Raw genomic sequence first — 16,215 nt, 5'->3', positions numbered from 1 at the left:
GCAGTTTTACGTACGCATTACCCCCTTACTGGGCTAGGATAATGGCACTTCCCACAGAGTACAGAACTCGTCTTATGCAAGTTCCTGCTAGGTGCGTTACTCCCTTCGATGGGTGATGTATTTGCACTACCTCGGGTTACAGTACTTACTGGATATGTTGCTCCCGACCATAGGTAAAGTGTTTGCACTGCCACTGGGCGCAGTGCTTACCGTAGGTTTTTCCCCCTGCATTGAGTGGGTAATTACACTTCCGTAGATTGCGGTTCTGACTATCGCGCTACCCCCTTCCCTAATCGGGGGTTTGCGCTACCATTGGTTGCTATTCCATCTCTCATTTGCCATCACATACTTCCTATGGCATTACCCGCTACAAACGATCGATTAACGGGGGAATCACTATGCATCTTTGCATGCGGTATTTCAACTACGCCACGTCTATAGAGGACTTGGCTGCCTTCACAGGTGGTCCTTGGCAACAGTCGGTACCGCTGGTGCCGGATATTCTCCATCTAGTGGCGTATGGATACTGACACTGGATACTAGGGATACTCCCAGATTGTATCCCTCTTTTCTTCATGCACTTATTGGAGACACAAAAATGTCGGCCTTTGTGAGACTCCCCATCCCCATGAGCCTCCACCGTCCAGGTCAGTCACACTGCACAGAGTGCTGTGATCAAGATCCAGCAAGCAGAAAATTCCACTGACTCCGGATGCTTCATCCACCACTCATCCTTGTCTAGGTGAGGGTGTTATGCTGGCACTCCGCAGTGACTACTACAAGTCTTCTCCTTCGCAGGGTAGTCTTCACGCTAGGGCTAGATGCTCCTAATCGCTGTAGCGGGACAGCCCCCCTCAGGTAGGGGTTCTACCCTGGGACTAATTTGGCAGTTGCTCCTGTTCAGCGCCCTTTTCAGGTGGAGGGTTTAAGGTTAGCTCTACTAACTGGGCCAGCTTGATACCAGGACTTCTACTGGATGTCCTCAGACCTTCCCCTCATGTCCACACTGGCGGAGCATGCGGTAGCCCCTACCGCACGAGGGGTGTTTGAGTCACCATTACATGCTAAGGTTCCTACTGCATAGTTCTTTCGTCAGGCAACGGATTCCTCTAACACGAGAATTCAGTGACCTCTACGGTGTGGCCTATTCCTCGGCTGGAGTATGGCGTGAGCATTACTCTTGGGGCTTGTATGGCCTCCCTTCAGGCGGAGTATCGCATTACCACTAGATTCTGTAGAGCGCCAGTCTCACATGGGATTGGGCTTTAGTTCTGGCCTCTTTCTGGTTTACTACCAATAAGGGTCCGTGGCTCTGACAACTGTTGTCCTTCTGTCGTCGGCTTGGGCGTGGCGATGGTGTAGTTACCATGGCTGATCGGCACCTACCTTTGAGTGCGTTCTGCTGGGTAGCTCAGTCCCTACGGCACTCGTCAACACTAGATTGCCGTTCGAAGCGGGACTTGGATTCTAGTAGTCATACCGTAACGCCATTGGTGCTACCTCTCTTCAGATATCAGTAATGTCTACGTCACCACAAGCCAATGGTGGTTGTTCTTTCACTGCTCATTCCAGGGGTGGACTGAGAGCCTTCCCAAGACGGGTAGAGCGGGTGCCTGTTACCACGTCCCCCGCTAGTAGGGGTTTTGTCCCTGGAATGGATCACACTTTTCCTTTCCGATCTCTCCTCGAGTTGGATAACTGATCTCCTTATCCTTCTGTCTAGCTGACCAGTAGCCAGGGGTTGTACGGCTCTGGAAGCCCATCGCTATTTTGGATGCGTTGGACGCTGTAATCAAACTTCACCCGGCAAGAGTATTTCTCTCATCTTTGTTCCACTCATCTGCCCTTCCAGACAGCGTTACCGCTTGGTTAAAATATGGTCACTGACGGGGCTTCCCATCACAGGTGGTGCTCACATTGGCTTTACTTTTCTCGCGTGGTGTTGATGCTTTGGCCGGCAGTGGGGCATGCCTGGCTCAGGCGTTTGTTTCTTAGTGATTCTCGGGCAGCCTCTCTCACTAGAAATCTCACCACCAGCCTCTACGGCTATAAGGGCGTCGGTCTAACAATATTCCGCTCCCTAGGGGGCGTTCTCTTGTCCAGAGGTGAATCCTGCAGACTTGGCCTTTTAGTTCTACTTCCACAGCTGCGGCCAGGAGCTAGCTATTTTGTGGCGTTAATTTTTTATTTTTATTTTTTTCTCAGAGATTGGTACGCCTTCTGGTACGTACTCTTTTTCTTTAAGTATGAACATAGGGCAGTGTTCCGTCCAGGATCCTCTTTTTTTCGCAGAAGGTGGTTGTCTTTCCGCGCCTCACAGACATGGTTTTATCTTCTTTCTCCCTCGTAGTTCACGGACCGAGCTCTCCATCAGCCATGTGATTTGGCCTCTGAGCTTGCTTGTCCTTGTCTAGCGCTTACAGCCCTACGGACTTCTACCAATTCTTATCCTGGGGTCCTTGTCAAGGCGGACGGCCTCCAAAGGATGTTTTCCAGATAGATCCGTTCAACAGTTGCTCGGGCATTCCGCCCTCGGGTAGGCAACGCCCAGCTGAGTCTGGGCCCACCCGACCAGCGGTCGGTGCTTCTCGGGTCCATCTCCTTCTTCATGCAGTAGCTTCCAGTGTGGAAGGCAATGTCTTGATCTTCTGGGCACACGTTCGTCAAGTCTTACCGGGTGCCTTCCTAGGCACCGGCGGATACCGTTCCAGGCAGCAAAGTCTGCAGGCTGCAGCGAGTTACGCATCCTCGAAGGCGTTTTACTCCATGGGCATGTGATTTGTTCCCTCCCCGGGGACTGCTTTAGGGCGTCCCACGGTCCTGTGTCCCCCAATGATGCCAGCGAGAAAACGAGATTTTTGTGAAACTCACCTGTAAAATCTCTTTCTCGCGTAGTTCATTGGGGGACACAGCTCCCACCCAGTAATTTCTGTTTGCCATGATTGTTGGCGGTTGTGGAGCCAGTATGGCCCCAGTTCTGGTTTGATCCGACTGGCATTGACCAGTTGTTGTTTGTTTGGTTTTTTTCTCCTACTCCTATTGCTTGGGCACAAACTGATATGCTCTCTCCAGGCTGGAGGGGGTATAGCCTGCAGGGGAAGAGTTATCACTTTTCAGCCTAGTGTCGCCTCCTAGTGGCAGCAGCAAGCTATACCCACGGTCCTGTGTCCCCCAATGAACTACGCGAGAAAGAGATTTTACAGGTGAGTTTCACAAAAATCTCGTTTTTGGTACATTCTGTTTCATTCAGTTCAGTTTTGTCCCCATTTACAATGAATGGGGACAAAACTGAAGCGTTTTCTTCCGCTATTGAGATCCTATGACTGATCTCAATAGCAGAATTGAAAACGCTAAAAGTAGCCCAAGTCTCCTCTCCTCTCCATCTTCAGTGAGCACTCATTTTTTCTCTGTGGGTTTACTCTATCCTCATGTTTATCTTTTTCCTTACTTTTCCCACTATCCTTCATCTTCTGGTGTGTATGTCAAGTTTAGATCAGTAGGACATGGCTGATCCTTGTCTTGCTCTTGCCGGATCGCCGTGATGCCTCCGCTATACAGATGTCAGGCCACCGTCTGATCTCCTTTCCACATCTTTCTCCTGTCTTCGGGCTCATGCACACAACCGTATGTATTTTGCGGTCCGCAGAAAATACGTATGACGTCCGGCCCCTAATAGAACAGTCCTATCTTTGTCCATAATGCATAGTAGGACATGTTCTATTTTAGTTGCGTAATGGACATACGGAAATGGAATGCACACGGAGTAACTTTAGTTTTTTTTGTTTTTTTTGCTGACCTGTAGAAAAAAAAACAAAAAAAAAACGGGGCGGACACGGAAAGAAAATGTGTTCATGTGCATGAGCCCTTAATAGGTCGTCACATTAGGCATCGTGTGATCTCAGCCAGCCTGGAGGAAGAGAGGGAGGCCAGTGGGGGAAGCGACAACAGGCTGCAGGGAGTAGAAATAATTAGATCCTTCCCTCTCCCTATGTAAAGGTTCTTTTACGCAGACCAATAATCAGGTTGATTATGAGGGACAAGTGTTTGTATAAACGCTTGTTCCTGATAATTGCCTGTGTAAAAGGTGGCGGCAATCACCTGATAAATAAGCAAACGCTTGTTTGGTCATGTCTTTCGGCCACACCAAAAATCATTGCACTTTCTTGTGCAATTTTATGGAGGCTACTCCCGGATCTTATCACAACCAAAGTTATGGTGTCGTAACTCGTGATGAACTGCAGGAGGCTCGGGTGTTGTATTCATGGCCCTGGGAAGAAAACCCAATAAGGGTCCATTCACACGTCCGTAAGTATTTTGGGGATCCGCAAAACATGGACACCGGCAATGTGCATTCCTCAATTTGCGGACCGCACATCTCCGACACTATAATAGAAAATGCCTAATCTTGTCCGCAATTGCGGATAAGAATAGGACATGTTCTATTTTTTTGCGGAAACGGAAGCACGGGTGTGGATCCGCGGATGCGGACAGCGCATTCCAGCCCCATTGAAAATGAATGGGTCTGCACCCATTCCACATATTTGCAGAACGGATGCGGACCCATTTTGCGGATGTGTGAATGGACCCTAAAAGTGGGCTCATGTTGACAGAACATGGGGCTAGCAATGCCATCGTGTAGCACATAATGCTGCCTCAGCATAACCAAATACCAGTGTAGCACAAAATACTGTCCCAAAAACACAAAATATCTCCCCAACAGCTGCCACTTTCTGTCCTCCTCCAGTGCTCTCCAGTAATTAACCGCTTCATTGCCCCCCTTTTTTACCAGGCCAATTTTTCAATTTTCACAATGGTCCTACTGCATGTATTTGATATTTTTCACAGGACACATTAAACCTTTCTTTTGTGCCATTAAATGACATATACCGGTAATATAAAAAAAAATTGAAGGAAAACCTGAAAATTATGAAAAAGTATTATTTTTCCTTTATCAATTTTTCTGTTACAATATATGAATAATCGAATACAGCCATACATACCTATTTAATCCAGGATGAAATTTTCTTTCCTCATCTCCTCCATTTGGCCCAGACCACCAGGATGACTTCTTTAAGACATGTCTCGTGTGGCACACAAGCATCTTAGGTTTCTCACTTTTCTACCATTCTCCCCACCTTCTAAACACACAGTCCCCATCCTGCTGCCACCCCCCAAAACTATGCCTGGTATGCCCCTAAATACTATACTGCAGAAAAAATAGTGTCCCAGTAGTAATAATGCACCTCCTGCAGTGGACCCTGTGATAATAGTGCCCCCTATAGTAACACTGCCCCAATACTGCGTCCAGCAATAATAATTCCCCCTGTAGTGCCACCAGTAGTATGTTGCCTAAGTGGCCAAGGAAAGAAAAAAAAAAATACCTTAATCCCGTTCCATGGTGGCAATGGCATCATCGGCAGTGCAGGACACAGGCCATCTCCAGCCTGAGATGCCTGCATCCCTGCACAGTTTGTACACTGTTTCATAATATGGCCTGTGAGGGTGAACAATGGGGTAGGGAACCATGGGCTCTTGTGCCCTTTTGCGGTATTTAACTGTATCACCACAATTGAATTCAGGAGGGCACCTGTGGCCACCGGCCAGTTGGATGAGTACCTGATGCTCCCAGTATTAATGCTGAGAGTGTCAGATCACTATGTACCTGACCAGTGGGCATGAAGACGGCTTGGTCAGCCCCCTGGGAAATTTTACTGTTGGGTCTGTTGTGGAAATTTTATTAGGATGTGTATTTAATATATTGTGTATTGTCATTATGTCTCTCAGTGTCAGGGTAAACCATTGGAGTGGATATCTTCCCGTGTATGTAAAAGGAACGTGCGTTTGTTGTCTCTAGTGCGCCTGATCAGCCGCTGGAGATAATGACGTTGTCCTGTAAATAAACATGCATGAGGATCATAGTAATTTTATCTGGCATTGATCACTGAGCAAGGCTGGATAAAGTTCGCTCCAGTGGTTATTGTATACATGTGTTTGTGAGCTGGCTATGTTCTTGACTTCCTGTATGTCATCACTTCCTGTATGTCATCACTTCCTGTATGTCATCACTTCCTGTATGTCATCACTTCCTGTATCCTTGTCTTGGGCCAGCCCCTTTTTACACCTTTTGTTAGTAAATAAAAGACACAGACTGAGCAGGGCGGGGAGGAGGTGCTCAGCAAGAATTCACTATGGTAACACCTGGGTCTGTCTCTGACTGCGGCTGAGGGAAGAGAGATTTACCTATTTCTTTACACAAAGTTTGATGCGAGCAGATTACAACTATTAATATTTCTACAACAGGTCTATGGCCACTCCACCCCTGACTTGCACATAGGGTACAGTGACGCAAAGTGTGTACTTGGCCAATGCCAATAGAGAAGATTCTAAGACTCTTCTAATGGTAAGTCCAAATTTCATTTTCCTGCTTTTTGCAGAACAGATGTGTTTGCTATGGGCAGATTTGGAACCCTTAATCCCAGCTGCACAACAGTGTACTGGTGGTTTAGTGGCACCAAACCAGCTGATAGGCTCCCATTAAGATATACTTGACTGGAATTCTGTAACTCCCCCCAATATATCCTGTGCAAGCGCAAGTCTTATACAGGATATATTATGCTATGGACAAGTCGAGATGGTGTCAAACCTGGTTTCCACTGCAGACTTCTGCTTCAGCAATAAACTTCTAGCTAGAGATTAGATAGCCAAAGCCGTGATTGAATACATATTATTTCCATATCTGATTGTAAAGACTATTGTATGTAAAAATTCTACTGCCATGACAACCCCTTGTTTATTATGCTGCTAAGCCCCAGTCATTGAATTACAGGTGTTTTTACTTTTACTAGACTTTTTATGTATTGTTAAACTGTCTCCTTCTCTTCTGATTAGAATCTGCTGACCCTGCACTGATTACGACACCGCTGTGGAAAAAATGAGAACAGGACCTGTAACAAAGACTATGGACAATAATGCGGTGAATGCTACATGCCGACTGTTTTCTGCTCTTCACAAAGAGTTCATGTAATGAGTCATACTGCAAGTCTAGGAAACCCAGATTTGAAGAGAGTAACATGAAATAAAACAGGGTGAACAGCCTGTTGGATCGATCCTGCCTCTAGTGTGAAAGTACCCTTAGGCTCCATTCACACATCCGCAAATGGGTCCACATTTGTTCTGCAATTTTGCGGAACGGGTGCGGACCCATTCATTTTCTATGGTGACGGAATTTGGTGACTAGAAACAAAACCAAACATGAAAGAAATGTATGTAAAATAACATAACTTACACTGTGCAGCTGCAATGTGACAGGAAGATCTTCTGCCCTGTGTGTGTATTTATTTATTTTTATGCAAAGTGCAGAGCAGGGGGCGGGGAAGGTCAGGTTGTTCACGCCCAGAAATATTCATGAGGCAGAGCTCAGGCTTTGTTGTTATACGCCCCCTCACCTTGTACTTGAGCATGTAAACAAAGCAATGACAGGACCATGAAAAGGTGCAAATATGGGTTTTAACTTGATGAAATCAAGCTTAACCAAATTATATGTATATCCTGATGGATTTTAAGTGTTTTTTATTTTTTTTATTAACTCGGATAACCCCTTTAACTCCTTAAGGACAGGGTGATTTTCCATTTTTGTGTTTTCATTTTTTACTCCTTGCCTTCCAGGAGCCATAACTTTTAAAAAAATTTCCGTTCACATAGCTGTATGAAGGCTTGTTTTTTTGGCGGGAAAAGTTGTACTTTCTAATTGCACCATTTTATAATGCATATGATGTAGTGGCAAGCTGGAAAAAAAATTCCAAATGCAGTGAAATTAGAAAAAAAATGCAATTCCGCCATAGTTTTAGGCCCCTTGCAGACAAGCGTTTGTCACGCTGCGAGTCCGCAGCGCAGCTCCCAACCTGACCTCCCAGCACTGACGGGGTCACATAGCATTATATTGATTTATGATGCTATGTAACCCTTACAGTTCTGGAATGTATTAGATGACACTGACGTAATGCTGCCAGTGTTATTCAATACATTCCAGAACTGTAAGGGTTACATAGCATCATAAATCAATATAATGCTATGTGACCCCGCCAGTGCTGGGAGGTCAGGCCAGGAGCTGCGCTGCGGACTTGCAGCGTGACAAACGCTCGTCTGCAAGGGGCAATGGGTTTGAATTGACCCGTTCCCTTCATTCTCTGGGTCAGTATGATTCCAGCAATACTACATTTATATAGTTTTTTTATTGTACTTTAATACTTTACAAAAAATAAAAACTTTGAAAAAAATTCGTTTTTTCTTTACATTACCATATTCTGACCCCCATATAAGGCCGAATGCACACGGCCGTGTTCCGCGGCCAAGAGCGGTCCGTGGTATGCCGGGCTGGATTCCTGTTCAGAGCAGGAGCGCACAGCGTCATTGGTTGCTATGACGCCGTGCGCTTTGTTGTGCATTTTCATACGTATACAATATTATCTAATGACATTATAATCAAAATGAATGCTTATCTCATTGCCTTTAAGAATAAGATCAGCCTGAACCAAAGTTATATTATATGGCTGAGGAAGCCAAGATGAGTTCATGGCAAGTTCAGTTTATATAAAAAAATATTAATTGTGAACATAAACGGACATTGTATTAAAAGTTATTGCTAAAGATATGAGACCATCTGTTAAAGGGACTCTGTCACCACTTTCTAACCCCCCCTTTTAAAAGTATTGTTCTCTCCATGGCGCCCTTGTGATTACAAAGGTGTTGTTATAACATAAATTCGCCGTCTCGTTTTGATAAAAATACCTTTTATCTAACCTGTCAATCTTGTGGATAAGGTGCCCAGGGCGTTTCTGAAGGTCTGAAGCTGCCGCCCGCCGCCGTTGGTGCCCAGCTCCTCCCCTGATCCTTTCAGCGCCGCCTGAATGTAAAGAAATCCGCCTCCGGCTCTCGCTCAGTGCCCCCTCCTCCTTTTCAAAGATCCCGCGCGTGCGCACAGGCCTGTGCCTGATGCGCCCGTGCGGACATTTAGAATCAGCCTCATTGAGCGAAGTGCGCATGCGCGCACTTCGCTCAACCTCCTCATAAGACGAGCACTGCAGCCAGCCACTCAGAGCCTGCGGCTCCATACAGCGCTTGGCAGGCTCTGAGTGGCTGGCTGCAGTGCTCGTCTTATGAGGAGGTTGAGCGAAGTGCGCGCATGCGCACTTCGCTCAATGAGGCTGATTTTAAATGTCCGCACGGGCGCATCAGGCACAGGCCTGTGTGCACGCGCGGGATCTTTGAAAAGGAGGAGGGGGCACTGAGCGAGAGCCGGAGGCGGATTTCTTTACATTCAGGCGGCGCTGAAAGGATCAGGGGAGGAGCTGTGCACCAACGGCGGCGGCGGCGGGCGGCAGCTTCAGACCTTCAGAAACGCCCTGGGCACCTTATCCACAAGATTGACAGGTTAGATAAAAGGTATTTTTATCAAAACGAGACGGCGAATTTATGTTATAACAACACCTTTGTAATCACAAGGGCACCATGGAGAGAACAATACTTTTAAAAGGGGGGGTTAGAAAGTGGTGACAGAGTCCCTTTAAGGAGTAAGTCAACTCCCTAAGACACGTCTGTCTGGAGGGAACAAGGTTACTTGATAAGGACTCATATTCCTTGAGGCACACCTGCTGTATGAGGTTCAATTTATATATTCATAATTATATTATATATATATCTCTCTGCATGGTATATTTAGTTTACAACATATGTTAATCAATAATTCATATAATGTGTTATCTATGTGTAACAATGTATCGATTTATATATATGTCATACCATGTATTTACCATTTAGAAGGTATTGTAGAAGGTATAGAAACAAGTAAGTTTATGTTAATTGGGTTTCTGGGAAAAGTAAATGCCATTTCAAAATAATAGTTATTCATCGACATAGATAAGTGAAATGTACAAGTTCCGATGCCAAGCATCAAAGCCGCTATATAAAATTTTCATCAAGTCAACCTATATTTCAAAAAGATAGGAGAAGACAGTCAACTCCAACAAATCCAGGATATAGGTAATTAAAAGTGTTAGGAAAAGTCCTTCCTCAATGATTTATGGTAAGAAAGGTCAACGAGTTCATGTGAACATATTATTAGATATTTAATTTTAATGCTTAAAAGTTGGGATGTTCATCTACAGTACCGCAGTGCCATCTGGAGGCAGATGGACAATATTATATTATTTCATTATTTGCTCTATACCATATTAGTAGTTGATATAACGTCATGATGTTATTAGCATGCAAATACACCCACCCTACCTGATTGGGAATCCCTAATCTAAAGGGGATGATTCTTAGATAAGGGGGGGAATAATTACTCGTGTGCGGAGTAGCATGAGAGGCTAGCAAGAGAAAAAAAGCGAGAGCTGGAGATTAAGGGAGGAAGAGAGAAGTGGAGCTCTCTAGAGGGGTCTATCGAGATGAAAGCCATAATGAGATGCGCTATGATGGACCACCCAGCTTTCCTAGGAGCAGAAGTGAGATTCCTACTAGGACTTGGTAAGAGACACAGAAAATGATATTTCATTTTATTAAGACTAATTTGATAGTGTGGGTGAAATTATACCATCTAGATTGGCGAATAAATAAATGATTAAATTAATTGATCATCTCCATATTGAGATGTAGTCTTAGGATATTGTGAGGCTTCATTCTACCTGCAGAAGAATCTAGACTCATAATCTAGCAAAGCATTAAATGATTGCTTATATATATATGTTTGATAGAACATTCTTCGCCAAGCTAAGTGATGGATTCCCACAGGAAAGACTTGTTTCAAATTCTTTCCATTTAAGATCCTAGATCCCTGTTATTTGTCTTAATAGTCTTACCAAAGTTATATATGTGAAAATAGTCCAGGATGGGGCGGAAGGATACAGTTATATCCTTAGATGGATTTGCCCATCTTGAAGTCATGTGATGTGTAGTTGGTTAGAGGGGGGCAGAATGTATTTAGCATTCTATATTGATGTCTAGGATTAGACATGCCCATCTTGATATCATGAGGTTTTCTCTGAACAGAAGTAATGTATATAACTTATGTTCATATTTTGATATCCTAACCTAATAATAGCTTGGTTATAATGTGACAAGTTATTTCCACTCACATGTATTGTTAAGCTTGTAATGCTTTATATTAACGCTATATATATTCATTTGCATGTATCATTGTGTTTATTTACTTATATATGTTTATAATCTTGTAACCAATAAATCTGCACATATCATCCATTGAGAGGAGGTGTGTGATAAACAGACTGTGGAGATAATCTGTCTAGAGCTTTTTGAATCCATAGCCAACATGTCTTGGAAAATAGAAGGCTTTAGAAATCCAGGCATACTTTGGAGACAGACAGAAAGAGAGATTTAGAGAAGAGGAAAAATATATTTTGCCCCTCTGGCTGGATCAGAGAGCGAAAGTAAGGAATATGCTGGATGATTTTCACAGAGAGATAACAACTAGGGCTATCGACCATATTTACAGCCCCTAGAACTGTAAGAATAGTGAAGACCATAGGATGTGAAATACTTGCCAGTCCATGCATGGTAAAACCTGAGACTGTTACTGTGAGGATATGTATTTTAACTTTGCCACCTTTTATTGCCAGTAAAGAACCAGCCTCATCATTGTACACCATCACCTTGAACCTTACCACAACATCTCTAACATCTAAGGCACCCCAACCACCAACAGGTAGGAGACTTCCAAACCAGGGTGTGCCCGGAGGGGACAGAAGAGGTGCACCTGTCCCTTCACTGGGTGAGCTGGCGAATGATCGCCACCATGAATACTACTACCACGATCTTTGCTGCAGCCACCACTCCCTTCTTTTATGCCTGATGCCTCGCCAGTGGTCCGCACATTACACTCAGACCCCCATTCTGTTCATTGGTCACAAGACTGGAAGAGTGTGACATTACATGTCACAGCAAGGGGTCCATCTGCTAATCACATTTTGCCTTTTGGCTAGCCTTACTCCCTTAGACAAAATGTTATTGGTGACATGGCTGTCTGGACACTACGCATATCTTCTATATACATGTCTAGTTACTTGCATGTGTCTCAAGTGCAGGCACACTGTCCGCATTTTAACGCAGTGGTACTGTTACTGTAACCAAGAGCGCTTTGTACTGTCACATGGTGGCTGATGCCAGGGAGAAGAATCTGCAGGAGGAAGCCCTCAGTCGGCATAATCAATAGGACATGGTAATCATCCCTTTCATTCCCCGAATCTCTCTGCATTCCGGATTTGCCAGAAGCAACCTCATCGGTGTCTGGCCACATTCACTATAATGGGGACTGGCGGAGATCCGGCCGCAACCTGAGAGAATCGGCTGGATGAAAATACTGCGCACATCGGTTTTCATCCAGCCAATTCTCGGCATGTTTGCCGGGTTGCAGCGATATCTCCGTCGGGGGTCAGGTAGCATCTGGCAGTGCCGTATCAAGACATCTTCGGCAGGCTGCTCCCTGCCGGAACAGCCTGCCAGAAATGTCTAACGCTAGGGTGAAACTGGCCTTAGGGTACTTTCACACTAGCGTTTTTGTTTTCCAGTATTTGGTTCTGTCACAGGAGCTTAATACCAGAAAAAAACGGATCAGTTTTATCCCAATGCATTCTGAATGGAGAGCATTCCGTTCAGGATGCATCAGTTCAGCCCCTCTTATGTTTTTTGGATGGAGAAAATACTGCAGTATGCTGCAGTTTTCTCTCCGGCCAAAAATACTGATCACATGCCGGAATGCCGGATCCGGCATTAATTTATATTGAAGTGTATTAGTGCCGACCTTTTAAAAATGCAAAAATTTTTTATACCGGATCCTTTTTCCGGATCGCACTGGAGAGACGGATCTGGTATTTCAATGCATTTGTCTGATGGATCCGGATCCAGATCCGTCTGACAAATGCCATCAGTTTGCTTCCGGATCCAGCAGGCAGTTCTGGCGACGGAACTGCCTGCCAGAATCCTCTGCCGCAAGTGTGAAAGTACCCTTAGCTGTACAGCCTGGGCATTTCTTGTGTTACTCTACAACTAGGCACAGGCAGTATGTCCACCCTTTCACCAAGGCCCCCTGATCTCTGGAGCCCCAAGCATTTGCTTGGCTTGTGTGGTGATTATGTTCGCCGCTGTTCAGACCCTGCAGACATTTCTATGAGATAAGAATAGTGGATCTGCTGTTTTGCCGCCCCTGTCGGTGGGCTGTGTCTGGTGTCGCATCTCAGCATCATTCAGTGCAAACATTTAAAAAATGCTGTGCAGCCACCTGTGATTTCTATTATTCCTTATGGTGAATGATCCCGCTGCGATTGTCACAGAAATTTACTGTATGTTACAAATGTTGGTAAGAATTGTGACCAGTTTACAAATACAAATCCTGAATTTTTTATTTTTTTTCCTTAACAAATTATTTATTAAATCAGATTTTCTGCCAGACACATTGACAGTAAAGCTAAAATACTCTTCATTCCACTGGATGATATATAAAAATGTAGCACCATAAGAAAACAAAATAGGGCACGTTAGTGTACATGTATGACAGCTTCCCCATGTGTGTGTTTTTAGGGACATTTAGCCTCTCTCCGTCAGTGAACACAAGGGATTTAATGATTCATGTAAATACAAAGAATATATAGATATACCGTTATTTTGCATTGCATTTTAAATGGGGGTCGGGAGTCAAACCATCCCCCCCATGCTGAGTAAATACAAAATTGCTCCTAATACCTTTCTGCATTTTAAAGGAAAAAGTATTGCAGCCAAGGCCCTGTGGTACACAATAAAAAACATATTAATATCTGGCTTCTGTGCAGAGGTGTCAGTGCTTGAAGGTACTGACCCAAAGCCTGAGGCTGCACTACTGCCAGGTTATCGTCTGAGTCCTGCTCATGTTCACATTGTGGTACATTTCTAATAAGCTGTTGCCGTTTTCTATGCCCAGAGGGCACATCCACATTTGGCATAAACACAGCGCCATTGCCTGCAAATATCTGCAGTGTTTTACAGTGCCAGCGATGTGGATGAGGTTTTAAAGGGCATCTGTCAGCAGATTTGTACCTATGAAACTGACCTGTTCCATGTGCGCTTGGCAGCTGAAGACATCTGTGTTGGTCCCATGTTCATATGTGCCCGCATTGCTGAGAAAATGATGTTTTAATATGAGAAAATTAGCCCCTAGGAGCAACGGGGGCGTTGCCGTTACACCTAGATGCTCAGCTCTTTTTGCAACTGCCGCACCTTCTCCATGTTCATTGACAGAGCCAGGCAGGCGTGATCACATTTACACTGCCTGTTCCTGTCGATCAAAGTGGAGAGGGAGCGGAGCCTGTAGGAGTAATGGCAACACCCCCGTTGCTATTAGAGGCTCATTTACATATATTAAAACATCATTTTTCTCAGCAATGTGGCCACATATGAACATGGGACCAACACAGATGCCTTCAGCTGCTCAGTGCACATGTAACAGGTCAGCCAGTTTCATAGGTACAAAACTGCTGACAGATGCCCTTTAAGAACAAATCCGCAGCAGAAATTGGACCTGCGGTATAGTTTTCATATCTGCAACATGTCAATTTATGCTAATGATTTCCACTCCAGATTTCACCCTTTAGAATGCACAGCGTCAAATCCGCAACGGAAACGCTGAAAAAAACCTGTAGCGGAAATTCTAGCCCTGTACTGTTACTTCTGTGTCGAGTTCTTAATGCTTGTAAGGGCTCATGCATACAACCATATGTATTTTGCAGTCCGTTAAACACAGATCTGCAAAAAATACGGATGACATCCGTGTGCATTCTGTATTTTGCGGAACAGAACAACTGGCCCCTAATAGAACAGTCCTATCCTTGTCCGTAATGCGGACAATAATAGGACATGTTCTATTGTTTTTGCGGAACAGACATACGGAAAAAGAAAACACACAGAGTAACTTCGTTTTTTTTGCGGACCCATTGAAATGAATGGTTCCGCGTACGGTCCACAAAAAAATGGAACTGACATGGAAAGAAAATACGTTCGTGTGCATGAGCCCTAAGTGTGGGCGTCGAAGCCTGAGGATCCTGTACTCGCTGCCGTAATCTTAAGACTACACTTGTTGTTTTGGTTTCTTAGGGACATTGCTTGAATCCCGATCACCATCCAGATCAGTGTCAACACAGACACAAAAATAACTGCTGCTATTGAAGCCAGTTAAGGTGTGAACATTGATTAGGATGGCGATTGGGATCCATGACGTTATTTTGCTTGTTCACTGCCAGAGTGATAGGAGACGATTGATATGTGTTGTGTGGATCCCTTGTGCCCCCGTTCACGATGCTTACAGTCCCATTCCATATCATGTTACCGCATCCTTAGGCCATTTGTAGCTCTTCAGCTCCTGTGAAGTCGTGAAACCCCGTAGTGTCTCAGGGGTTAAGAATCATGAAACCAGCTGTTCACTATAGCTCAAGGCGCTGGTCTATGGCAATGTCAATAATATTCATCAATCCACCCCAGTTAGGGGTTTTGTATCTTCCTAGCAAATGTATGTTTCTGTAAGGGTAATATGTGCAAAGCTCAACAACGTAAAAATACCCTCAGTAGATAGAAATGCATTGCATCATCACCAAGCATTGGCAGGTTGACTAATCAACGTAGCAAAATGGCTACTGTCGAGAAACAGTGATGTGTGCATATAGTCCGTCATTCTATTGGTCCCTTGTTGTCCAAAATTCTATGTACCTACTGGATCCCTCACATCTGTACTTTTATATTCCATGAGTAGGTTGTCAGCACCCGATCCCTCTTCTTCACTATGCAGGTGTAGAGGCCTTCATTGATGGCGTTGGCGATTATACTCATGTGGTCATCACTGAGGAACAGATATCCAGGATATGAGTATTCCAGGAGCTCGTTGTCTTTGTACCAGCTGTAGACATAGGAAAATAGGTAACATGACCATATAGTTTACCCCTTAAGACCCTGCGATTTTTCATTTTTTTGCGTTTTCATTTATTACTCTCTGCCTTCCTGAAGCCATAACTTTTTTTAATTTTTTTTGTTCATATAGATATATGAGGGCTTGTTTTTTGCGGGACAAATTGCACTTTCTAACGGCACCATTTAATATTGCATACAATGTAGTGGGAAGCTGGAAAAAATTCCAAATGAGGTGGAATTGGAAAAAAAAATTCAATTCCACCATAGTTTATG

At 44.4% G+C, this 16,215-nt stretch overlaps 1 protein-coding gene across 1 annotated transcript in view; it reads right to left on the bottom strand.

Annotated features, from left to right (window-relative positions):
• Nucleotides 1–14,958: 14,958 nt before the first annotated feature.
• Nucleotides 14,959–16,215, bottom strand: part of MMP23B (matrix metallopeptidase 23B) — a 34,272-nt gene continuing 33,015 nt past the window's right edge. Inside the window, exon 8 of the mRNA XM_040428173.1 lies at nt 14,959–15,931. Within this exon, the coding sequence (XP_040284107.1) occupies nt 15,757–15,931 (175 nt within the window). The 3' untranslated portion in view covers nt 14,959–15,756. The remainder of the gene's footprint in view (nt 15,932–16,215) is intronic.

This window comes from Bufo bufo, chromosome 1 (genome assembly GCF_905171765.1).
Source record: "Bufo bufo chromosome 1, aBufBuf1.1, whole genome shotgun sequence".
Classification (NCBI taxonomy): domain Eukaryota; kingdom Metazoa; phylum Chordata; class Amphibia; order Anura; family Bufonidae; genus Bufo; species Bufo bufo.
This window is presented reverse-complemented; position numbering and strand designations above follow the sequence as displayed.